This window comes from Corvus moneduloides, chromosome 16 (genome assembly GCF_009650955.1).
Source record: "Corvus moneduloides isolate bCorMon1 chromosome 16, bCorMon1.pri, whole genome shotgun sequence".
Taxonomy (NCBI): domain Eukaryota; kingdom Metazoa; phylum Chordata; class Aves; order Passeriformes; family Corvidae; genus Corvus; species Corvus moneduloides.
In genome coordinates, this window is record NC_045491.1 from 11,820,888 (window position 1) to 11,846,200 (window position 25,313).

General features: G+C 39.6%; 1 protein-coding gene across 4 annotated transcripts in view; it reads left to right on the top strand.

Annotated features, from left to right (window-relative positions):
• The window catches only part of GRIN2A (glutamate ionotropic receptor NMDA type subunit 2A), a 168,203-nt gene that overhangs the window by 80,662 nt on the left and 62,228 nt on the right, over positions 1-25,313 (top strand). For all 4 annotated transcript variants that reach the window (XM_032125739.1, XM_032125738.1, XM_032125736.1 and 1 more), the window contains 2 exons: positions 12,836-13,428; positions 23,165-23,279. In XM_032125739.1, the coding sequence (XP_031981630.1) occupies positions 12,836-13,428; positions 23,165-23,279 (708 nt within the window). The remainder of the gene's footprint in view (positions 1-12,835; positions 13,429-23,164; positions 23,280-25,313) is intronic.

Genomic DNA, 25,313 nt, shown 5'->3' on the forward strand with positions numbered 1-25,313 from the left:
GGGGAGCTGTTCCCTTTTCAGTGGGTGGAATTTTGCTCCTCGCCTCCACTCTTGTTATCCAAGATCCTTTGAGTAGCTCAGGGATTCTGAGTTCCTTGCCAGTGATTTTGCAGTCTGTGCCAGGCAGGCTGAGTAGAGAAGATCCCTGCTGTGGGATGTTGGCCCACTCCCTGCAGCACGTGTTTGGTAACATAAACACGGTCATTTGTTCTGTGCATGGTTTATAGAGATGCTTTTGTTCTGAGTACCCTGCTCCTGATCTGATCTTTAGCAACCCAATTTACTCCCCTGGTGAGGTAGGATCAGAACGGAGCTTTCCTCTACATGAGCGTGTTTTTGCTTCTTTCTCTGAGATTTCTAATGGACCGACAGACTGTTGCCATGTAGCAGCAAATGTCTATCCATCAGGAGGAATCACAGGTCTCATGGGATTATCCAGGTATCCATCTCCTGAAGAGCTTCACGTGGGCGAGCGATTCAACTTTCTGTGGAATGGAGCATGTCAAGCAATATGGCAAAGATGTTACATCTCAGTTGTCTTTTCTTTCCCAATTTTCAATACATACTGTGCAGAAAGACTGAAAGACTGCCTTATTTAGTAGGGATTTGAAAAATCAACACTTTTCTCTCTAAAATGAGCTGTATCTGCCCCTGAACACAGGACAATCCCTGCTTGCTCCAGAAGACCGTCTTCCTTGCAGAAAAGGTGGAAATTTGGGACAGCTTAATTATTCTTTTTTTAAATTATCTGTTAATGTAACATGAAGTATTATTATCTGACAAACTTGAAATTGCATTGCTTATATACAGAGAATTATGAGTCATTGTGAGGAGGGTCAGAACTGCCTGGTGAGAGCTGTGCAGTGAAGTGTTCATCTGTTCTTCTCCATTTCACTTGTATTTAAGGAGTTCTTGTGGAATATATTGCAATATATTGCAAGGAATCAGGTCATGGCTTTTATCTTTTCCTTTCTGGTAGTACATCACAGTAAGTCGTTGTGAAGATCAATCCTAAATTACTTAATGACGTTTAACAATAGTGAAATAATACACCTGCTGTGAACATCAGGTATCGCATGGAAATGGCTGGGATGTTGCTTTCAAGTCAGTAATTTTCAGACTGGATTTTGGATGCCAGAAGGTCCATAGGTTATTTCTAAAGGACCTGTAAAAGAAGAGCAGTCTTCGTACTTTGTAAACTTAACAGTACTGTTCTAGTGTATGGCACCGGGGGACGCAGAGGCACATCAAGATACAGTTCAGGGGAAACACGTTCCCTTGTGCCTGTCACGCTGAAATCTAAACTGCAACTGCAACTTTCTTAACAAGCTTTGTTACATAAGGTCCCTGAAATGTAACAAGTACTCATCTTTTATGTGTGGAACTGAAAGCATTTAACAACTTGTAAGAACAGGTGTTTTGTTTGTTAGTCATCCTACACAAAAGGGTTTTTTTTCAAAGGAACCCGAAGGATTGGCATCTAAATCCCTTTGTTCTGTTAATGAAAATGAACAAGAACTCCCACTTTGTGTTTGTAGAGAAACTATTTCAGTTAACTGAGCATGAAACTCTTTCCTGAGGACACACAGAGTAGCAGAAATAAAATGGGCATAGATGAACTGTCACACCTGTACAGATGCTCCTTTCTGCATAAGCAAACCCACCCCTGATGACTTCTGAGCACCCTGAGCTCACACTGAACTTAGATGTGATGGCATTTGCAATTTAGTTGCATTATGGATATTTGAAAAAATCTTAACTGTTGTAGCATATACCAAGGTTAGCTACAAATCTTTTTTGTTTCATACCAAGGTTAGAAAAACTCAGAAGTATAATTTCATATTCTCATAGGAATCTATGGAAGTCATTGATTTGTTTGGTGTTGTACTTATCTAGGACAATGCTGCATGCTTTGTGTTGTCAAATGCAAGTAATAAAAATTTCTGGCCTTAGAACCATCAACCCATATAATAATTTTTGTTACTTATTTGTGTTCAGTACAAGGATTATGAGGTTTCTCTCTTCAAAGATACTGTGCAGGTTAAGGAAGATGTCATCAGTCCTCTTCACTTCGTACAAACATTTTTTTTTTTATAGCTGGAAATAAGATACTCAGTTTGCTGTAGCACTGCAGCATTTACTGTGTGTGGTGTGACTGTTAAATCCATACTAATTTCTAGAAAGAATTACTATGCCTTGTAAGGAGACAAATAGTATTTTGAACATTTTCTTTCTTGATGTTGTTTTCCCTCTGATATTTACTGTAAATCAGAGCCATGCTTAAAGATATTTTGCCTCTGCGTAACTAAGGAAAAGTAACAAGCTAAGCTATTTCACAGAAGAAATAGTTTTACTGCCCTTGTAAAGTCTCAGTAATTTGAATATATGTTGGTAAAGCTTTTTTGCCTGGAGTATTATTTGCTTATGGGAATAATGCTTGTCAAATCTCTTGATGTGTGATACTCTTGCAACTAAATAAATTGGTGCATCCTTAAACAGAATGCCAAAAAGGAAATGTGGATTTAAGTCAAATGTGTGGGACAGTGTGGGTAGAGTCAGAAAAAGTAGGTGCATTAGGTTTTTTTGTCTGCACATTTCAGTTACCTCACCCTCCATCACAGGATGCAGTGAATGCGTATGTCCTTATCTGGAATGCACAGTGATGGGGGAAGCTGTTGTATCTGCCTGCAGCTGAATTCCACAGTCCTTCCTATGTCCCTTCTGGTATGGACGCAGTAGCTCTGAGCACTGGAGCCCTTGCAGCCCTTGCTGCTTTAACACAATTATGGTTTGTTTTGTGATTATTCAAAGGCTCCACAGTGAGTACCAGTGAAATACTGTTCATTGTTGGTGTATTTTGTGCTACCTTCTTATCAGTAGGATTAATTCTAGGATAAGCAGTTAGTCGCCCTCTCCTCTTGAGCTAGGGTGATATGTAAGTACGGATTTAGATCACGTATCAGAAATTTTGTAAGTGAACTTGCTTCTGACCTGCTGCTCTGAAATGTACAGTGGAAAAAGATGTGAATTTCTAGATTGATAGGCTGATCCCTCACTCTGAGAAACCCTGTAATATCTATTAGCATAACACAAGAGCAGCTGTAGCTTTGCCCAGAGGCCAAAGATGGTGCCTAAAGAGGAGAATGTAAAGGATAGCATAAATGGAATTTCCCTTGAGTACAGTCCCTTCTTCAGATCTGCTGATTGTACCTTAGAGCAGAGGAGCATACTGAGCATGGAGTGTTTTAAAGCAGTGTATGTGCTTTGGGTGAGTTACAAGGGTTTTGTCACTTTGCCTTCCCAAGGCAGGTGAGTCAGGTTTGCACCTTTTCTTGTTTAGCACCCAAACTACCTGGGGAACCAAAATGCCTGTCTTCTTGAGGAGATCAAGAGTCTTCAAACTCTTTTCTTCCTCTGATACTTAAATTTATCCTACAAATCTCTGTTGCCATGGAAAGCTACTTGGAATGGCTCCCTTGAGCTCTGCTCAACCTTCCTCTTAAAAAATTCCCTTCCCATCTGTCTGTTTGCCCTCCCCAGCTTGTCTCTGGCTGTTGGGTTTCTCTCTTTGGTCCAGTGCTGCTGAAGCAAGTTCACAGAGGTGCTGGTCCAAGATTTCTGGCTCATCAAGGAAAAGCACCTAGTTACAAGCACATGGTAGAAAATTAAATTGGCTTTATATTTCTTTTATTTGCCTAATGTTTTATACTCACCATTTGGTGAAAGGGGGTGGAGGAGGAGGTTGTTTGTTACCTTCATTTTTACTTGTTAAGTGGAGATATATGGAAATGACTTAGTTAATGGTTTTCTGGCTTCTCATCCTCAACACAAGTGAGAAGTGTTTTAGCATTCAGTTGAGACCAAATGTTTTCAGATAAGGAGATGATGTGTTAAGGCATTTTTATTGGTATTCAATGATGCTTATCTTTCTATATAGTGTATGATATTTATGCACACATGCAATCCACACTGTAAGTAAACAGCCTATTTGGCTGAATTCAGTTGCTATTAAATCATAAATTGTTACTGATTTTGGATTTAATGCTGAATTCTTGGCCATAGTATTATTTAAATGTTATTGTGGGTAGGTAAAGTTTTGATTCTGTTTACAGGATTAATAAGATTGGATCGTGTTGTTTTTAAAGCTGCTAATGGCAAAAGCTGTAAATTGTCGTAACTTCTGTTGGTGTGTGAGCTGTAAGTGGTTTGATATTGCAGGATTTTCTTGTGCAGTATTTGTACTAGATAAGAGATTCGAGCAGAGAATCATACTTATCCTCAACTGCCTCAAATCCTTGTTCTAAGCAACTTTTCCTCTAGGTTGGGGTATACAATACATATGAAAATGACACTGTAAAGTGATATAATTATGCAAAATGTTTAGTGTGTTGCATACCAAATAGCTGGAATGAACATTTGTTCCAGGGAGGAATTATTGCGTAGCATCGATTCTTGAAAGCTTCCATAAGCTGTTCAAACAACTTATACTTTTTGATTGCACAGCAATAGTAATATAAACACATCCAATTTTACTTAGCTAAAATATTACCACTACATATTTTGATTTAGCAGATACCCAAGATGATGTCAATTTGGATTCTAGCATATTCTGTGGATGGCTCACAGTAATTTGTGTGCTTGTTTAAACTTACGGCCAAGGTAGAGTGAAGTCAATATGGGTGACTGATTCTGAAAAGAAAATGAATTAGGCTGGTGCTGTAAAAAGCTGTTAATCAGACAAAATGTGACCACTGTGCTTTTTAAAGACTAATGATATAATCCTTTGGGGCAGTAAAGTATGTAAGTCTTAACTATTACAATAAAATTTTATTTACTGAAAATCTAAAAAATATGTACTGGCAAGCTTCATTTCTCATTTAAAGAGAAAGATAAAGCACTGTTCTTTCATTTGTTTCTTTTTGGAGTTGCTTGGAAATTTTATAATCCCTCTTTGTGTCAGAGATCCATCTGACTGTACCAAAACCTGGCTATCTGGGATTCATTTTGAAACTGGTTAAACTCCATGTACAGGGTTGATTTCAGGAAGCATAGCCATTGGCAGCAGGATTGTTTTCAAGATTTATAATTAGACCTTGCTGTCTGCTCCAAGAAATAATATAACTCACTGTAACCTAAATGCTTTGCTTTTATATCCGTTGAAGTTCCCCAAATTGCCCATGAATCAAGAGAAGCTCATCCATGATGGTCTTATGGGAGCAGATGAGATTCAAAGTAAATGAACTAACTGATTTGATAGATAATTCTCCACAGCCACAGAGTGCAACTCGAGGAAGGTGAGGTATTCCCCATAGCCCAGTGTGTTGTTTGGGTAGTAAAAAGCAGAGTGTCTCAATACTGATATGAAACAAGGGAACATCAGTAAATAAAGGCCCGGCGGAATATGAGAGATAGTGAGGATGGACAGTCTATATACAAAGATTTTTATCTATTTTCCAGAGATCCATCTGCCTTATTTGAGTGTTATCCTTCATACATCCTATATCTTCGTGGTATTTTATTTCAAGGGATGACTTATGTGAGTTAAAAGGAGCTACCAGTACTAGGAGAGGAAAGTTACCTAGACTTTTCCTTTCTTAAAATGTCTGTGTGTGTCCCTGCTGGATTTCCTGAGTCTTGGCCTTTCACTGGGCTAATTTGCAGGCTTGATGATGCTCTCTTAATGCCTATTATTTCTGATACCTGGTGAACAGCCTTCTATGAGCCTGAAAAATGTTTGGTGGCTTTTTTTTTTTGTTTCAAAAGATGCACCTAGGCTTTCCTCCTTGCAACAAGTGCATTTTGATTGTTTTGCAGTAAAATCATGGTTTGGGGTTGGATTGCATCATTTCACTGGTTCTTTTTCTCAGCCAAGGAGGTGACCTGTACAGAACAAGTCACTGTCACTGTGTTCTAAACTTCCTCATGTTGCCATGGAGAGAGCTGGAACAGGACCCCATTTTTTTTTCTAATGCTGTCACCAAAACTTTGTTTTGGTGTCTCAAATGTGAATTGTTGGCAGCTGAATGTTCCCACACAGCAGAAAGCCAGTTACTTTCACCAGTATTATTGGAGTAACTTCACAGCAATTGCTTTCCCTGTCTTTGGAAAGTCATTAATTTTCCTAATTGCTCTCCCATCATTCATAACAACTGCTCAGAGGTTTCACTGAAAGGACAGACTCAAGAGCTCTCCATGTGAACTCAGGTGTTCCTTGAGGTGAAAGATGTGCTCCGTGGCTCATTTAAAGTCATTTTCCTATGGAAAATGAGGTCTTCTTCGGCTCTTCAAGAGACTATTTACTTACATCAGTTTAGTGATGACTAATTACATGAATAAAGCAGAAGGACACTGCTTATACAAACCATGAAAAAAATCTGGATTTAAAAAATGGCAAAGCATTTATCTGCAGTCATGGCAAGTGGCATAAAAACAATGATACTCAGCTAAAATCCGTCCTCCTTGCTGCCCAATATATTAGGTGAAACACGTTTTTCAATATTTATTTTCTGAGTGAAATACTGACAGGAAGTGAAACTTGCATGCAAATCCCATAAAGGTAAAATATTTTAAGATAATGCTGATTACACTGATGTACAGAACCACATGACCCACCACGGGTTAAAGAGTCAAGGATTTATATTCAAGAAATATTTGAACATACAAAACAAATATATTTTTTTTGAAAATACTTGTTATTCTCCCTTATGTTCTTTGCAGGCATCAGTACCCTACTCTTATCTTGGGGTTTGTTTTGACCCCAAAAGCTGCACAATAGCTGTTACGTACCCAAATAGCACAGCAGCTCCATGCTACCTTTTTTGTAGACCCACAATTTTGCCCTTCCTCATTGAAATATTCACGGTGTGAAACATTTCTGTACCTGTGGAAACTAAAGTCTATCTAGAAAGGAGGCATCTTTTTAATAAACTTTCCATCAAATGACCACCCCAAAAATCCCTGCTGATTCACGTGAATCTTTCCAGGGTTTTATTGCCTGGTCACAGGCTTGTTGGCTCATTTCAGCCTTTGAAAGCATTTTTCACTTGTCTGTCCTGGTTCATCAGGAACTCACACTGAGACACCACAATTTCCAGTGTTTGAACAGTCTGTGAAAGAAAACCCAGATGTGTTGAAAACCCAGATGGTGAGTGAGGTCCAGCCCAGGAATGGCTCATGAACTTTGTGCAAGACTAGTAATCTTCCATAATTAGATTATTTCACTGTAATGGCATATTGAGTTACTTTCATTAGACATGACACTCTACTATTCGAAAATGTAAAGGATCAAACCCAGATGACTCTGCAACAATCTCTAGAAACTATTCTCATTCCTTTGTCTTTGTTTGTTTGCTATTCTGGTACAAAAAAAAAAAAATCGTGACAAACTTCAGCTATTGTAACAGGCCTAGATAAGCCAAATAGGTATTACAACACTAAATGGATATATTAAAAAGGAAAAACCCCACAAAACTTGTTGCCTAGCAAAATTCTTAGGATGAAGCCATGACCTGAAAATACAGAAGTCTTTGCGAAATGAATTCCTGCAGACTCCCTCTGGAAATGGGAAAGAACATGCTTGATTAAGCCAGTGCTAACCTTTTGAAATCATGTTTCTCTGCTATTTATTCCTTGAAATAATAAAAGGGGACATGTCAGACATTGGAAAGCCATAATGTACTCCCTTGCTTTCTACTGCCCTTTTCTAACTTCGATGTTCCTCTCCTAGAGCAAACTTTTAAAATAAAAAGTAAGGTCTTGGGTTGTCCTTTTAGTTGACCCTTATACATTTTGTGGCTGTGCATTTGCACCAGTTAAATTATGGAGTAAGGAAATTTCCACCCTTTTTCTGGCTCTGGTTTCACCATGTGTGGGGCCAGAGTGGTGACAGGTCCTTGGGAGGCAGGTATTTTCTGTGTTTTGTAAGAATGAGTAAATTATTTCCACCCTCACATGTTGCTGTACTTTGTATGAAAGCACAGAATTTTGTATAATCTACCCCAAATTGCTCCCATGGTGATAATGGAGGAGTTTTCTCCCTGGGCACCTCAGTGAGCTGTTTGTGTTGGGAATTGCGTGTTCTATCTCTTAATGAATAGAGGCGGAATTTAATAACTTAAGAATTCAAAAATATGCAGGGTGTCTTGGAGTAAAGGTTTTCCTTTCAGCTCTTCCACTTCAGTGCTTGCATTTACTGAAAGTTTGGCATGGGTGTGTGCCCTTCTGCAAAGAAAAACCCTGTGGCTGGGGCCTGGATATTCAAGGTAGAGAAATGCAACTCACTTCGTGTTTACCAGAGGATCAGTGCACCACTTCAAGTAATCCAAGAAAAATGGTACCAAGTTAACAACCTGCAAGATGCACTTTTCTACCTACATTTGAGATCAGCACAAATAATTTTGCTCAGTATATTTTTGATGTGATGCTAAATTATTCAGTTGAATTCATGACTAACCTCTGGCTTTCATTTTTCCCAGTCTTTATAAAAATAGTGAATAACTACTATACTGCATTAAATAGGGAACAGCTTGCACTGTGTATGGAGACCTGGTACCATGTGTCTTAAATCTTTATGAGAATGGAATGTCTAATTTACAGTGGTGTAAAATCAGAGAAAAATTATTTTTGCTGATCTTTGTGAAAGAGAGTAAGAATGAAGCAATTAAGATAACTTTAAAGTCCTACTTATAGTCCTGTCATAATAATCTTGTTGCTAGCTGAATAAACTCATCCTCTGGATTTCTTTTTAAACTCTTTCATATTGGTTTTTGCTTCCTGTCATAATATGGTCTTACTAGTGAAGGGACTGTCCCTTGCTGTGTCTGAGGAGTGGAAAATTGATTTGGTCCTGTGTTGACCCCAGTTTTGTTCTGGTTTAGCGTTTAATTTTCATTTGACAAAAGCTATGCTAGTTTAGATAGTAAATATTTCTTTCCTTAACTGACCAACTCCTGCAGCCTTTTCCCTGGTAGGCACAAAGTACTGCCAGGACTTACCTCAGCTGTTACAGCAGCTGGGAGTGGCCCCTGCTGAGCTCGTGGAAAAGCCAGAGCTGGGAAACCAAGATGTCTTGAAAATAGCTGAGGATGAGGTTTCCAGAGAAACATTCCTGTAATTTGCTGGAACTGGGGAAGTGAAACGCAATTCTGACAACAGTGACAGGTTTATAGACTTGGTACACTAATTAAAAAGCAACTTGCTCTAGTATGTTAATCTATAAATGACAGCAGCAGGGAGAGCTGCGCTGCTTTGTGCACAAGCGTGGGAACGTTGAAGTGCCCTTCTCCTGCACGACAGAACTTTATGTCACATGCAAAATTCAGGAATAACATTAAGCAAGAAGCAATTGAAGGATTATTTCCTTCTGGTGTGAAACATATGGGGAGATGTTTTGCTGTAAACTGCACACTCATGTGCAAGACAGAAACAAAAAGTTTCCATTTGCTCTTTACCTTCTCTTTTCATTGCTGGTTTTTGTTCCCATGATTGTGGTGGGATCTACCTAAGAAGTTGAGAGAGAAAACTACTTCTTCCTACTAAATTTTTACTCATATCGAGTGTAGCATCTTGGGATTGTCACGCTTTGAGATTTATCTGAGAAATTCCTCTGTAAAAACTTTCTTGCCCTGGATAAAATGTACCACTTCCTTACAACCTCCACCAGTAATCTCAATAGTTGGGGACATTGAGGAATGGAAAAAAAAAATTTCTGGTGTGCATTTAAAGCACCTCTGATATTACATCTGTATTCCTACTTCAGCAATGATTTAGATGGATGTCTCAATACATGAGAAGATGACAGTTAAATGAAAATAACAGAATAATTTTGATTTTTCACAAACATCACTCTAGTTTGCATTTGAATATAGAAAATTGGAACTTACTATTTTGTTACACATATGGAATTTAAGTCTGTATAAAGCAGAGGAATAATAATGCTTTTTGAAAAGAATGTGAAGCTTAAAACCCCCCAAAATGAAAAGCTGTGTAGATGTTTAAGAATTCAATAGTTGAATCTGTTACAGTTTTGTTTATTTGCTATTTCTTCACTAAACTTCTCCCTCCCCCCCCCAGTTTAATGGATATGTCCTTGAATATTCTCCTTATAGTCATTTAAGTATCTGCTGAAGTTCCTAAGGCTACAGTTTGCTTGTAATCTTCCGTCTGTTTCAGATGCATTGTAAATACATCAGGTCTTCAGCTCTATAAAAGCATCCAGTGAAGTCAGTGCAGTTACATGGGATTTCTTCAGATGAGAATATCACTTGTGATATTTATGCCTCCATTTTTCCTGAACACAAACTTTGCACTGTATAATTGCAGGCTTTTCCAGCATTTTAATCACAAATTGATCATGATTGCCAAAATCACCATTGATCAGGATTTTGACTAGACTTCACATTCACAATTATAGGAAACAGGTTCTTGTAATATGGGTGTGACCTTTACAAAAATGTCTAATCAAAACTCCTTTCATAAACTGTTTTTCTAACATAATGTTTAGAAAAGGAAAGGATTTATTTTTATTTCTTCTCTCTTGTTGTCAGCCTGCTGCAATGGTGACACAGAGCATTGTGCTCAAGACTGTTCTTAATTGCCAGGGAAGATGCCAAGGACTGCTCTAGGTTAAAAATCTGTATTTACTAGTTAGAAAGGTCACACTAGAAAATGTCCACGTGATTGTTCTCTGTCCTCAAATACTTGAGTTGCCTCATTGGAGAAGTTCCTTGTCATGCACAAAGGACCAAGGTGTATGTATTGTTTGAAAGAATTATTCCACTGCAGTAGTAGTCATAAAACATACGTAGAAATGGGGGAGAGTTGAAAGGATATGGATAGAGTCTAATTAATCTACTGTAAATTATTTTACTTTCTACTGTAATTTAGCATAATCAGAAATGGAAACCAAGATAAGAGTTGGAGAAGAAAACTGAAGCGATTGCCTTTGCATTACAATGTTTTTTATGCTCAGTTAGGAAGCTGCAGCAAAGCTGGATTCGTGGCACTGTCTCTAGATATCTACTTTGCTGTGTAATTGTAAATCAGTAATTAAAACATTAAATGCTGACTCTGAGCAGCTGTTCTGTGTGCTGGGTTCCTTTAGCTGTGAATATCCCCATATGAAAATCTTGTTTGCTTGTTTTTATGTATCCAGGTACAGGGTCACCAGGAAATAGCTCCTGGAAGAATTCAGCAATCAAATATTCCTTCTTCAGTTCCTCTCCAAAACATGTTTTATAACGTGTAATTAACCCACAACATCTCAAATCTGTCTCTGGCATTCAGAATCTCATCTTTGCGGTACCAAAGAAGCCATGGCAGATGATTTCATTACCACCAGCAGTGTGTATTTTATACCTTCAGTATCAGTCTTCAGGGTATGACACAAGTTGTAAGACTTTTATTGCTGTCAAGCTATATAAAATCCTGGTGTCAGCTTCTTAACACTTGGAAAGTAATAACACTCCTCATCTTCTATTAAAAAAAGTGCAGACTGTTTTCCTGGAATAGATTTGCAGAGCTTGCAGAGCTGAGTTATCATTCTCACTAATATTTGTATGTTTAACACCACCCTGCCATGAAACCCAAATCAATTAATCTGTTTCTGTTCCCTGCAAGTGTAAAATAGGATAGCAGTTTGTGACCATGATCATAAAACTCTTTAAATTAAAGGCACCGTATGTGTCTTCCATCAGAAGCCTGCATAAGAAATCTTGAATGATTCCTATCTTATTTTTAAATCATAAGCTTTTGTTTCACCAGGAGTTCATGCTTTCTGTTTCTGAAAATGATGCAGATAAGTTGCCTCTACTGGTCAAGAATAAATACTGAAGTAAAATAAAAAGGAAGAATTATACAGCTTCCCATGTATCATTTTGGCACTCTAATTATTGTATGTAAATGCAGAATGTAAAATTCAAAAATAAATTTAGATCTTACAGCAACTTAATAAAAATAGACCACTGAAAGTGTTTGGAAATTTAGTGCCAACAAAATTAACTGTGCTGCCTATTTCTAATAATGTTAAAATAAGCAGCACCTGCCCTTATGCTGTATAAAATGTTATTAATTCCGTAAATCATATGACAAATATTAGAAACCAATCTGTGCTGGGCAACATTACAGAGCAGTTAGAGACTCCGGGGCCATTGTTTGAAGTTACTTCCATTTAAGTCCTTTAATGAGGATGCTGACAGATTGCTGGTTGTCCTTGGAGTCCCATCCTGTTAATTCTCCATCAGGCATCAATGGGCCATGTGCTCTGAATGGAGCAGGACCAGTAGTGAACTCAGTCCCTGGGGACAGAAAATCTGCTTTGGCATAGTCTGAAAGCTTCCTCCGAGTCTAGTGAACCTTGGAAATGAAGTTCCCTCAGACATTATGTCTGGAAGTACAGAGCTCCTTCAGCATGTATACAGCATGAGCATTGCACTTTATTTCCACTGTTGCTACAAATTGGTGTGAGTTTGTTGGCTTGCATTCCTACATTTACAGGAATGTAAAACTTCCTGCTGGAGAGTTGTTCAACTGTGGGTGGCTGTCCTTAGGGAGTTTCCTCAGTAGCTACTGATCTGAGTTGTTGTCTTCAAGTGATCAAGCACTTGGAAATTTCCTATGTAAATATTGGTTTGTTACTTTTTGGCAAATATTTTAATTAGCTGTAATACCTATGATCAACATTGCTTAATGATGATCGGAAAATGATAAATCACAGCGAGTTACTGGAATGCAATAGAAGTTTGGTAGCTCTGCCAGAACAAAGAAAGCAGAATTAGAGATTCTCTTCCCTTTAGAGTTGTACCAAATTACTAATCTTTTGCTGTGTTTGGTATTCTAGGATGTCATGTCCACGTTCTTCCAGTTTGGGGCTTCCATCCAGCAAGAAGCCATTATCATGCTGAAGATCATGCAGGATTACGACTGGCACGTGTTCTCTCTGGTGACCACCACTTTCCCTGGATATCGAGATTTCATCAATGTCATTAAGACCACTGTGGAAAACAGTTTTGTGGGCTGGGACATGCAGAATGTCATCATACTCGATACTGCCTTTGGAGATGCCAAGACCCAAATTCAGCTGAAGAAGATCCATTCATCCGTCATCCTGCTGTATTGTTCCAAGGACGAAGCTGTCTACATCCTGGATGAGGCTCGGTCCCTGGGCCTTACTGGCTATGATTTCTTTTGGATAGTTCCCAGCCTGGTTAGTGGTAACACAGAAATCACTCCCAAGGAGTTTCCTTCAGGACTCATTTCAGCAGCTTATGATGAGTGGGACTACAGTTTAGAAGCTCGGGTACGGGATGGCCTTGGGGTTATTGCCACTGCTGCGTCAGCCATGCTGGAAAAGTACTCCTTCATTCCTGAAGCAAGAACGAGCTGCTATGGACAACTGGAGAAAAATGACCGGCCCTCTCAAACCTTGCACAAGTAAGGATGATTGCTTTGGGTTGTTTTTACCTATGTAGCCTTGGCAGTTTTCTGTTCCACTGCCACTGTATGTTTTTTTGAAGGAGAATATTGTTTTTTGCTAATCCTATTGTGCCCTTTTTAAGCAATGGTTTTCAGATGTTCCGGGAGAATGTGCAAGAGGACTTGCTGCAGTGGTAGTTGTGCTCCTGGAGATGATATGTGCTGTGGAGAATAAATACTGCTCTGAATCTAATGCAGAAGATGCCAGGAATTGGTCTTAGAGGGTGTGAAGCTGAGTTAACAAAATTGGATTGTTGTGTACTTTAACGATGAGGTAAAATTGCCACAATGCTCTGGAAGCTGTGCCTGTATCACTTGCATCAGCAGGAACCTGGTAATATATTAGAAGACAAGCGATGTGCAGTATTAAAGAGCTGTCCCTGGGTATTATAGAAGTATTAGAATAGTTAGGCAGCTTTTATCACATAAGATCTGAAATCTGTCCCCTCTACTTGTAAAGGTATATTTTTTGTCACCTCCAATAGAATAACTGTAAAAATTAATCGGCATTAATCCAGGCTGATAGAGATGTTTCTCTAAACAGTTTCTCAGATGGGAACTGCCAAGGTTTAAATCAGGATTCTTTTTTTATTATTTTCCTTTTAATTATCCCTTTTAGACATGATACCCTGATTACTTCTATCCAAAATGTTGCACGGTAATATATTTCTTTATCTGGTCTGTGAGAGGAAGTAGGGTATCTGACATATTTTTTAATAGCTCTTGACAATATGGAAGCTACCAAGCAGTATTTATGGCATTTGTTCTGACCAAATAGTGCAGATGAAGTGCTTTCTACAGAAAAGCAGGATAGAATTGGCACAGGAAGGAAAGTTGGTGCTGATTTCAGATACGAGATTTTAGAACAGTTTTAATCTTGAGATGTATTTGCATATTTAGATTAGGAGTTGATTACCACACGATGTCCTGGAACAGTTGTTTTCCATGAAAACAGCATCTTTGCACACAGCATTCTTCAGAAGCTTTCTTAAAAGCCAAATGCTACCACGTAAATGGATTTTAACATTTCCTTAGCGAGAACTTGCCTTTTGTACGACACTTGCAGTTTTTTTGTGCTCCCTTTTCCCCTTTCCTATTTTTGAGCCTCTGCCTCTAAAACTACAAATTCCCCAGAGACATTGCAGAAAACCCACAGTTCTTTTCCTGCTGCCCCATTTGGCCCCTGGGAGTGGCTGTGTGGCCCAGCAGGGCTCTGGGAAAGCCCTGGTGTGTCCCTGGTGTCAGGGCAGAGCAGCTGGGAGGCACTGCTGGGCGGACTGTCCTACCTGCACCCAGCGTGGCATCCCCGTGCTGGTTCTTAATGCATGTGCTGACAATGCCAGGGAGCAGTGAAAGCATCCTGTTAACCAAACTCTGTGCCTTACCAGTAGGAGCTGACCTACAAACAAAGGAGTCCACTATTAATAATTGAACCCCAGTTTCTGTGAAAGTTAAGTTGGATTCTGTCATAACTGTTGGGGTTTAAAATACTCTTGGAAGAGGCACAAAAACTTGAACCTGTTTGGAAAAAGGCTCCCACCCTATTGTTTGGCTAATACACTCGTGTAGACTTGAATTAAGTATTCAATACTCAGCATAAGCTGTATTTCTTTCAACAATCTTTATTTTCTCATTAAATCTGCGTGAGTACAAGAACAGGGCTTATGAGTGCTAAGGGCAGTGAGATTAGACTTCACCAGGAGATTCTGCAGTGTGCAGTGCATGATGCACCCAGGAATTATTAATAGGTGAAGCTATAGTGCACTGTGGCTAAAAAAGTCACTTCCTGATGTGAAAGAAACACTGAGCTATGAAGTAAAAATACATTTTCTGCACTGGAGATTCTTTGAGGTTCTCCAACACCACAAGAACAAGAAGGAGGCTATTTTTAGTTTAGAAATGTCAGAATTATACTAAAATGAATAAACTTTAAATAGTCTTTCTTATGTAATAACTCCCCAAGACTGCTCTTGTCACATATAATCTGCTGGAAAGGTAAGTATATACAAGCATTTACCAGTACTAAGTAATCTCAGGAAGCTGACCAGTCTCTCCCTGCCAAGGTGAATTTCATAAATTCATTGTACTTTCTCATCCTCAGCACTAAATTGTAGCTTTCTACTTCACATGACAAATCAATGCCTGAATCAGGGTTTTATTGTGAAGTGGTATCTTCACAGTTTCAGGTCCCAGATAGTGCAAGTTTGTAATCTAAACTACAAGGTCAATGTAAATGTGTTGTTTTAAGAAACTAACCTGAACAAAGGGTTTTGGAGCATGTTCCAGAAAGGACTAAAGTTATCAGGTTATGGACTTGGGACCTACTGTACTCTGCCCCCATGTCCAGCTGGAAATCAGGACTGGAGAAGTAGGGTTGAACAAGAGGACACTGCTTGCAAGCTCAGAAGCAGAGAACTCAGTGGAAATCAGGGAAGAGGCTGTGTAAGGGGATGCCTGAGCAAAAAAAAAGCTCAAAATAGAGAAAAACCCCAGGATTTTTAGGCTCCACCTATCGTAATGACAGTCTAATTCAGCTTTAAACCCAGTATAGTATTCTGAGGCTATGCCATAATAGCTAATTTGCTTGTAAATGGAAGCTAGTAATGCTTTATGTGCGACTTCCCACATCTAGATAGCAATTTTATCTCCATTTGTGAAGAAATTCTCTGTAAAGAAAGCAAGCCATGAAGCAAAAGCTCCTCCTCCCTCTTTCTCAAATCCTTTGAGTATTAAATTGGTTTGAAGATATATTTGTTTTGAAGCACACAATTTATCTTTCCCTGTCACTGCAGTTCTAAAATGCTTTTATTGGCTTTCTAGACCCAGAAGAAAATCAGGTTTGCTTTAGTTTTTGGAATGATCTGATCAATGTTCGTTTCTGATACACATGGGAAAGCCAGTTTCTCCCTATGAATAAAGGATTTGTAATAAAATACGGGGCTCATTTTCAATGCATTAAAACCACAGATATATATGTATATTTGTATCTGTATTGATTCAGATCATCTTTTCCTATCTGTGTGAGACCCAGATCTCCCAAGGCAGAAAATCACTATTGTGTGAAATACTGGCACAGTAGGATAAATAAAATTAGCACCTCATTAATGCCAAGTCAGTTGAACGAACTCTTGTTCTCTCTGAATAAAAGAAAACGTGGGAGCAAACAAACAGCAAAACACAATAACCCTGCCAGTCATCGTGGAGAATGCTGCTGCTTTGTGCATTGAAATGGTGCTGCTTTGTTTACAAGAGTACTCAGGGTGTTTGTAGAAGTCCTGACCCTGGGAGATACATTTCACTGCAACATTTCCAACCATGCCGATCCTTGCAGGGATGGATGAGGATGGTAAAGCTGTTGCCGTTATCCCAAAAAGCCAAAAGGTGTGTCTGTCCATAGGTAGTCAGTGTTTGCCGTGTGGTGCTGCCGTTTAGTGAGATTCTGTTCCGAAATACAGCCAAGCAATAGGCAGGATTTAGAGACCATTCTTCAGCAGTGAAGGTGTAGGTCCAGAAAATATCCTGCCTTTCCCAAGCATGATTTCCTTTATTTGTCATCACTGAACCAGGGAGCAGGAGCAATGGGGAGTCCAAAGAGCCAGGGACAAAAGCTTAGTTGTCCTTGCTGTTGTGGTGCTGTTATCCTTGAGCACAGCACATTCTTCAGAGGGTGAGGGTTTGCTCTCTCCCTAGTCCTGATAGTAATTCATAAGTTCAATATTTTGATTGCAGCTTTTAGCATGACAGATAAATTTGCCTCCTTTGAGCAAAATCTGGGATTAAAGGGACACAATGGTTTGATGAATAATCCATCAAATCTGTTTAATCTTTTCCTGCATACAGATCAGCAGCCAATTTATAGAGGATTCGTTCATTTAAGTCAGAAGACTCGGGAACAATAGGTATCATCTTCTTTATTGGATGATTGGAGGTGTATAATTATATGTATAATCTCTCTCTGCCCAAGAGACCCCAACATGGTGCTGGTTTACTGACAAAGCGATTCAAGAAATAATTGAGAATCTGTATTAGAGTTTTCTCCCAGGTTAGGTCAGTTTAGGAAGCAGAAAGTACCAAACAGTTACTGGATTAGAACATTACCTTGTTATTGCGATAATTAAAATAATTTAAAACAAGAGAACAAGCATAGCCTCTGGCAGTTGAGCAAAGCCTGCCTTCAGGGCTGAAAGCAGGGCTCAAAAATCAACATATGAATGAACATGCTTGGAGATGGAGCTGCTGCAGGCACCATTCCCTTGCAGGAAGCCAGGCACATATCATGGGAAAGAGTTTGGGACGCTTCTGAGGTGGTGCAGCAAGATGTAATCAAATTAGGGCTTTTTTTGAAATGTTGGTGTTAATAATAGCATTAACTTGCTAAACATTCTGGTGTTTAGTTACACTCATCTTTGGCACATCCCAGGGAGTTGAGCCCTTTCTAGCTTTGTTCCCTCCCTCTTCGCCTCTTTCAGAAGGGGTCCCCAAGAGTTTTTGTTGTTTATCTGGCAGAACTGGGGCAAGATGACTTTTGCAGACCCAGTGGCAGTGAATGCTTTAAGGAGCAGCTGGCAGGAGGTCCCAGAAGCTGGCACGCCGCTCCTTTTGCACAGTCACTGAGCAGATCACTCCCAAAGTTTTACTCATCCATGCTGGCTCAAGGCCTAGGGAGACACAGCTCCAAAGCAACGTACCCTTGTGGAGGAGCAGGGGCTGGGAAGGGGAGGAGGATGCACAAAGAGCAAGAAGAGACTGCACCAGTGCAAAGGATTTGAATTTAGAAAAAGAATCCTACATAACCTAAGATACAGAATTGACTTTAAAAAAGTGCATCAGTACCTTGTTTAATAGGGTTCTACTGCAGACCTATTTCTAGATGTACTTCAGACCACGCATTATATATTCTACATTAAGCATTTTTTGATTTAATTTTACAGGGGAAGTCTGTTTCTTAATGGTAAATAATGTGTCTTGGGGTTTGTACTGATAAGTGTCATTCAAATGTCGTGGTTGACTCATAGTAAGGAAGTTCAGCAGTTCAGAGCCTCAACAAGAGAAGAAAAGACGGAATTTGGATACACTCCTGCTTTTTTAGGTATGAGGCTGAGTGAATGCCAAGCCCAGATAGGCTGGCTGTCTAGGTTATTAAAATGGTTGGGCTTACACTATTTGCAGGAAAGAGAAATATCACCAGATAACATGTTGGTTTTGAGGCATTTCATTTGCTTTAAATCTCAGTTTGGAAATTCCTTCTTTGAGAGAGAAGAGGGAGAGTTTCTCTTATGCAACATGTATTTCCCAAAGTCTCTGCTGCTTCTCTTCATTGCCTGCAGTTGTCAGAGATTTGAAACACTGCCCCACAGTGAAGAAGACACTAAATAAAAAATGATAGTCCCTGGTGATGGCACCTGGGGAGTTTATCAAGTTTGATTATCTCATCTGAGGGCAGAAAATGTAGACCTGAACTCATGGCAGAGAGGAGTCCCCTGGTCTTTCTGCACCCTGGCAGCTCTCAGGCCCTGTGGTTTGTTTTACAGGTCTAGGGACTAAGTTATCTCCTTAGGAGGTAGCTTAGAAGTGACACATTTTCATTAATGCCTCTGCCTTGCCCATTCTATTTTCCCCAGCTGTTGGTGTGTTTGGGAGCTGCATTCTAGGTGAATTTCACACTAATGATAAACCAGCCTGTTATTGCAGTGCTGATTGTGTTCCTGAAACGGACCGGTCCTGGAGGGTCTTGGGGGACACAGGTGGGTGGGCAGGAGGGTGCCCATGCTGAGGACACGAATTTTTGTGAGGATGCTTCTCCCTGGCATCCCGGAGAGAGCATGTGGAGGGTGTGGCTGGCTGGGGACTTCCTGAGCACCATTGCTCGTGAGGCTCCACAGGTGGCATCACAGCTGCTTCTGTGTCATGGGATTGCTCTGCTGTGCTTCCATTCCGTCCTTGTTGGCTTTCTCACATCACCCTGAGAAGTTTTTGAGACCAGGGCTACGGTTGATCTGTGTTTGAAACAAAGTGACCTTAATAATTTACATAATGTTGTGGTTTTTTCCTTAAAATAATAACCCGCACAGAATCCACAAAGTTTTCCTGTTTGTGCTCTCAAGTCCTTGGATCTGTTAGGAGAACACTTGTGTATGTCTATTTTGCATAGACATATATATATGGTAAACCTCAAAAGAAATGCCATAGCCTGCAAACTCGTTTGCTTTGTACAGCATAGAAGTAGAAAACCTCAAAGATTCTGCTCTAGGATTTCAACTGTTTTCACACAGGGTAAGAAATCCTTAATAAACACCTCATGGACAAGGAAGTCCATGTCTCCTGTGAGCAGCTGGCCAAAAAGGTGCCTCTGTGTCAGCAATATTGTATCCAAATGGAGTTCTGAAAACTGAGCTCTCGTCCCTTTGGTAAAGTCCTCACGCATTTGTTAATGGAATTAGTCAATGAAGTTGTGATACTGTACTTACAGGGCAAGAGAACCCAGCTTTTTCAATATGTTCTCTCTTTCTGGATAAACTTAGAAGTTTGACAGGGATAAATATTGCAGTTTTGGCATTAATCTAAAGCTCTGTGTGAACTACTTGATCTTTCTGAGTCTTATAAAGTTGGAAACCTTGAAAAAAGTTCATAACTTGGGTGTTTCAAAGGCTTGCTGTAAATATGACAGCAAAAGTGTTCTGCTGTGGTGTTTCAACACTTTTCAGTTTTGTTGGGGAAGGTGATGAGGAAAAAAGAATTGTATAAATGTTTCAACTGTTTTTAAATACATAGTTAAGATTTGGTTCTTTGCATGATAAAAAACCTGTTTTGGATTCACTGTGAGAATAGCTTAACTTCTGTCAAAAAAAAAAAAAAAGCCATTTTGATGTATGTATCACCTGGGGAATCTTTCAAATTTCAGTTTGCAGAAGTTAATTAAGACTTCAGCATCATAATACCATCACAAGGCCTTGTGCTATAATGTCTTTGCAAAGGCTGAAGCATTAATGAGGAATGAAAACAGATTAACTACAAATCCAAGGTGTGTTGTTAATTGCCCCTTCAAAGTAACGAGTTCACATAACTAAACACCTCATTTAGTTAAGAACAGCAATATGCATTTCCAAAGCTACTTCAGAAATATATTTTATCCAATTCAGAAGCCAAAGACCTCTTGCACAGAATTAACCTTGGATAAATGTAAAACTCTGTAAGAATAACATAATATAAATTCTTCACAGCCTTCTTCCTAACCAGGACCAGAAAAGCACTTGGTTATTTTTAGTAGGACAAATAGTTTGGGATCGTGGCCAGTAAAAGCAGAGCAGGACTTCTGTCCTTTGCAGAAGAAAAATGACAATTCAAAAGCGAGTGTAGGTTGTAGGCATTGATTTCTGAAGAACACGGGCAGCTGATGAATTTTGTTCAGAAGAATGTGCTTGGGAAAACAAGAATCTCTTTGAAGTTCTTTTTTATTGCTGCAGTGTGAGAATCTGGGGTAGGTCAGAGAGCGTCACTCATGGATACCTTTCTATCTGGATCAGAGAACACAATTTTAAGAGAATTTTTTTCAGATTAGGGACATTTTAAAAAAAAAACCAACTTGCAAAATGTGTTTCTTTACTTAGTGGCTGTTAAATTCACATGATTTAAAAATATACACTGAGTTCAATTTTTCACTTTAGAGTTGCGGTTGATATTGTTTTTTTCGGAACATTTGAGCATCACTACTGCATCTTGTGATGGCCCTTGACTAGCTTCCAGGCTAGGACATTTGCATATTAATCCCAAAATATGATGAGTAGTGTTTGAAATCGGGGGTGGTGGTCCTACCAAACTCCATTAAAGAAGAGTTCAACTCCAGTCCAATCACCATTTTCTGTGTAGTTAAAAACTGAAGTGAGAACAACAGCCTGATACAGTGCAGGGAGTGTGTTTGGGGTCCAGCTGTTAGGAGGGGACACAATGCTTGGCTTTCAGCTTTAGTGAAGTGAGGTGGTTTCTGCATGGCCCTGTCAGGTGATGTGTTCATTGTGAGGGCTGTTATCTCATGGGTGTGAATTGGGAGAGGGTGCAGAAGTGCCGGTACAAGTACTGCCTGTTTTCACAGGACATCCTTGATTTCCCCTTTTGGTCACTTCCCAGGCATTTCATCCCCTGGGTCGCAGTGGTTTCCAGCACTAAGTGAATGTTGTGCTGGTTCCTTACATGTGTATGCAAGTAAATCTTATTTGGCAGTTTGCTGCCTCTCAAGGTGCCAAACAAGCCTTTTGTTCCCAAGCAAGATCTTTCGCTGTTGGATGAAAAATGGAATATATGGGAAATTAGTTCAACTGAACAGCAAAGTTCTGTCAAGGGGAAAATTTTCACACTGAAAGTCTGTCATGAACCATGAGTTATGATGGGTGAATTTACAAATTGCTGTCAAACTGGTGCTGAATGATGTTAATATGGCTGTTCAGGGTAGTGCACATTTAATTATTAACCAATGCCAGTATTTTTTCTGGGTCTATATATGTTTATTTAGTGTGCTTCTGCTACTGGTATTTTCAAGCAGCTATGTCAATACAAAGCCTCCTCTGAATCTGGAGCTGAGGAATTTTGTCTATGTCACATTGCCCAGGAGATCATGCTACTACTACAGCTAAAAAAGCCAACGAAAATAACTCCTTCAACCCCATACAAACACGTAGGACAGTATGAGTTTCTTGTGGGTAAAACACTACAGGTAATATATGAAGAACAGTAAATTTCTGCCCTTCAGAACACATCTTTCTGTAGGATGGACATCTGCACTTCTGTGTGCATCAGTCTTGGGCTGCATTTCTTTCAATTAAATACACTGAGAATTCAGTGCAATTCAGTGTGAATAACTTCAGACTGCAGACATGGGCTGGGGGCATATTATCTTCTTCCCAAGATTTTGAATTGCAGTTTTACCTCTTACTTGTGGGATAGCTTTGTCAGGCTTATGCTAACAGTGTGGAGCTTTGATTTTTTCCAACAAAATTTTGCAAGTTCTCCTTCTCGTACATTTTAATCTGTGTCCCTCTATTTTTTTTCCTATTCAAAATGCTAATTAATTTGTACATCTTTTGAAAACCATTGAAATTTAAGCTAAATGCAAAAGAATAAAACATAAATCCTTTTTCTTTTGAAATTACTGATCTGAAATATTTACCAACACTTTCAATGCTTTCATGTCTGCTTTTGGCATTAGTGGAATTTATCCTTGTGTCACAGCACTGTGTGTAGGTACAGTTCTGGGAAGAGCTGGCTGGGCTCTTGGAGGTCGGAACAGGGGAAGACAGACTGCATGCACTTTGCTCTGAGTATTACTCAGTGATGCAGTAGTACAGAGTTACATACAGAGGTGATGTAGGTTTGCTTAAAATGCTCCTGAAAAGCTGGTGAGGTTGTGCAAAGTGCCAGAAAGGTTATTCATGGAGGGGAGAGATTATTCATATATAATATGGAAGCTGTTAAAAATGATGTCTGCATTATAATTCATACATAAACAATATTTTGCTTTGTCTTGAGCTATGAGCTGCCTTGAAATGCCTGGACTCCCCATGCTGCAAGCACAGGCTTTCGACAGCACTGGCAGGGTTTGGTGCATGGATTTAATCAGTGGTTCTGGTGACTGAACTTGCTGCTCATTAACTGCTGGACAGCCCATTAATTTTTCAATGAACTTTTCTTCCTTGCCTTCCAGGTTTATGATGAATGTGACTTGGGAAGGTAGAGATTTGTCCTTCACAGCAGATGGTTACCAGGCACACCCGAGGCTGGTGGTGATAGTGCTGAACAACGAGCGGGAATGGGAGAAGGTGAGCGCTGCTCTGGGCGTGGGAGGTGCTGAGGGACGAGGAGAGGGATGAATGTCACACATGTCAGTGATTCTGCTCTAGCAGCTTTGTCACAGCACTGCAGAAAAGATAATTTTACACGATCCTGAGTGTGTCTGATGAGTTTTAACAGGGAAAGCAACAGAGCAGTGAAGAAAAGCCACGTGGATTTCAGATTTCTGTGAAACGCACCCTGCATTTCCAGTTCTTCTTACAATTTAGTAAAATAAAATGGATAACTGAAAAACGTCCAAAAGCTTGATCCTCAGCTACTTGAATTTGGATGAATTGTTATATCTTGAAAATTCCAGTCCTTTTATTTGCTTGATTTTGTATTTTTTGACATATTTTATAGTAAAAGTACAATTTTTTTAAAAACACCTGTGAAGTTCCTGTTGAATTGGGGGATAATCCTGTCAAAAATTCAGAATCTTGACTAGTCCAGGTAGACAAGTAATCTCCACACACTTCTATATAGACTAGAGGGAAAAATGTCTTAACATCAAGGTTAACCAGATATGTAAGTAATAAATGAAAAAGTTTATCACAAGCATCTTTTCTTTAAACTCCAGTCTCAGCCTGTGATTGTTTTGGCTCTGAGTTTTGCAGGCTGTGCCCTATGTTTTAAAAAATTGTTTTAAGAAACCGCTTGTAATATAAGTCTGTAGGAAAACATACATCTAGATCATCCACCACTTTTATTTTAGATTCATGAAACATGATTCTGCATTATCTAAATGGCTGCTGAAATTTATGAATTTTTTGTTCTAGTTCTAAAAACCCATTAAATCAACTTAAAACTCCAGTTTATAGGGCTACACAACTCTTCATGATGATGAATAATAATGACAAAATCTGAATTACTGAAGGACATCTCAGTAAATATGCTAGTCATGCAAAAACAGAGAGTAGTCCTGGATTATGCTGTGTATTTCTTTATGTTCATTTGATGCAAATTTAATTCTCTGGATAAATTTAATCCTCTCCAAATGTGTCAATCTGAATCTTTGGAGGAATCATTTGCTTACTGACTGTTATGAAAATTTCTTACCCTATTTTAAAATTCTTCAACAGTCTGCATATCATATATAATGTTCTAGAAAAAATGTTATACTGCTTGGGGAATATTGTTGGTATGAAATGCCAAAGGAAGAAAATGCTCAGGCAACCAACAATGCTTATGTTAAAATAATTTCATACATTTTGTACCTTTAAACTTCTCTAACGAGACCCTTCAAAGGACAGGGAGAGATGGGTTTGATGTTTTTGAAAAATGATCTAACAGCAGCAAAGAAATACTGGATATATGAACCAACATTATTTCCAAGAAATAACTTGAGCCTGCTTTAACCTTCAAGTGACTTCTCTGTCAGAGAATGAGGATTTGGGGCAGGTTGTGTGGTGCCTGCCCATGGGTGTTGTACGGCAGCAGTGCCCACCCCTCCTGCAGTGCTGGGCTGAGGGGCTCTCTGGAGGCTGATCCTTAGTTTGTCTGTGCAGTTTTCCAGCTGTAAATCCCTTCCTGCTCATTGTCAGGTTTGAGGGGCTTTTAGGAGGAAGAACACAAATGGATGTGTGTGATTGTGTGTGGCCCCTGCTCTGGAGCCCTGCTGGTGGCAGGCCAGGCAAGGTGCATGGGCAGGGCAGCCTGGGCAGCTCTGCCGGCTGCTGCTCCAGCACTGGGCTGTGGGAAGGGGGCCAGGTTTAATTAGGAATTATGTCAGAGGGGAGAAGTGAAAGGCGGCCAAGAACGCTATGTCACCACCAGACTTATTCTTCTGACCACAGGCTGATCCCTGCCTCTGTGGATGAGGACAAGTAGACTGACTAATCAATTATCCTGGCAAGCTGGACATAGCTCTTGGCTGTCTGGGCACACCCCACATCTTTTCAGCACAGTGTCACTGCACTTCAGCTCCACTGACTTAGAGATTGAGAAGGCCCTTCCCTTCCACATGGTCTATTTGAACAGCTCTCATTGTTGTCTCAGTGTTCTCTCCAAGTTGCACGTTTTAC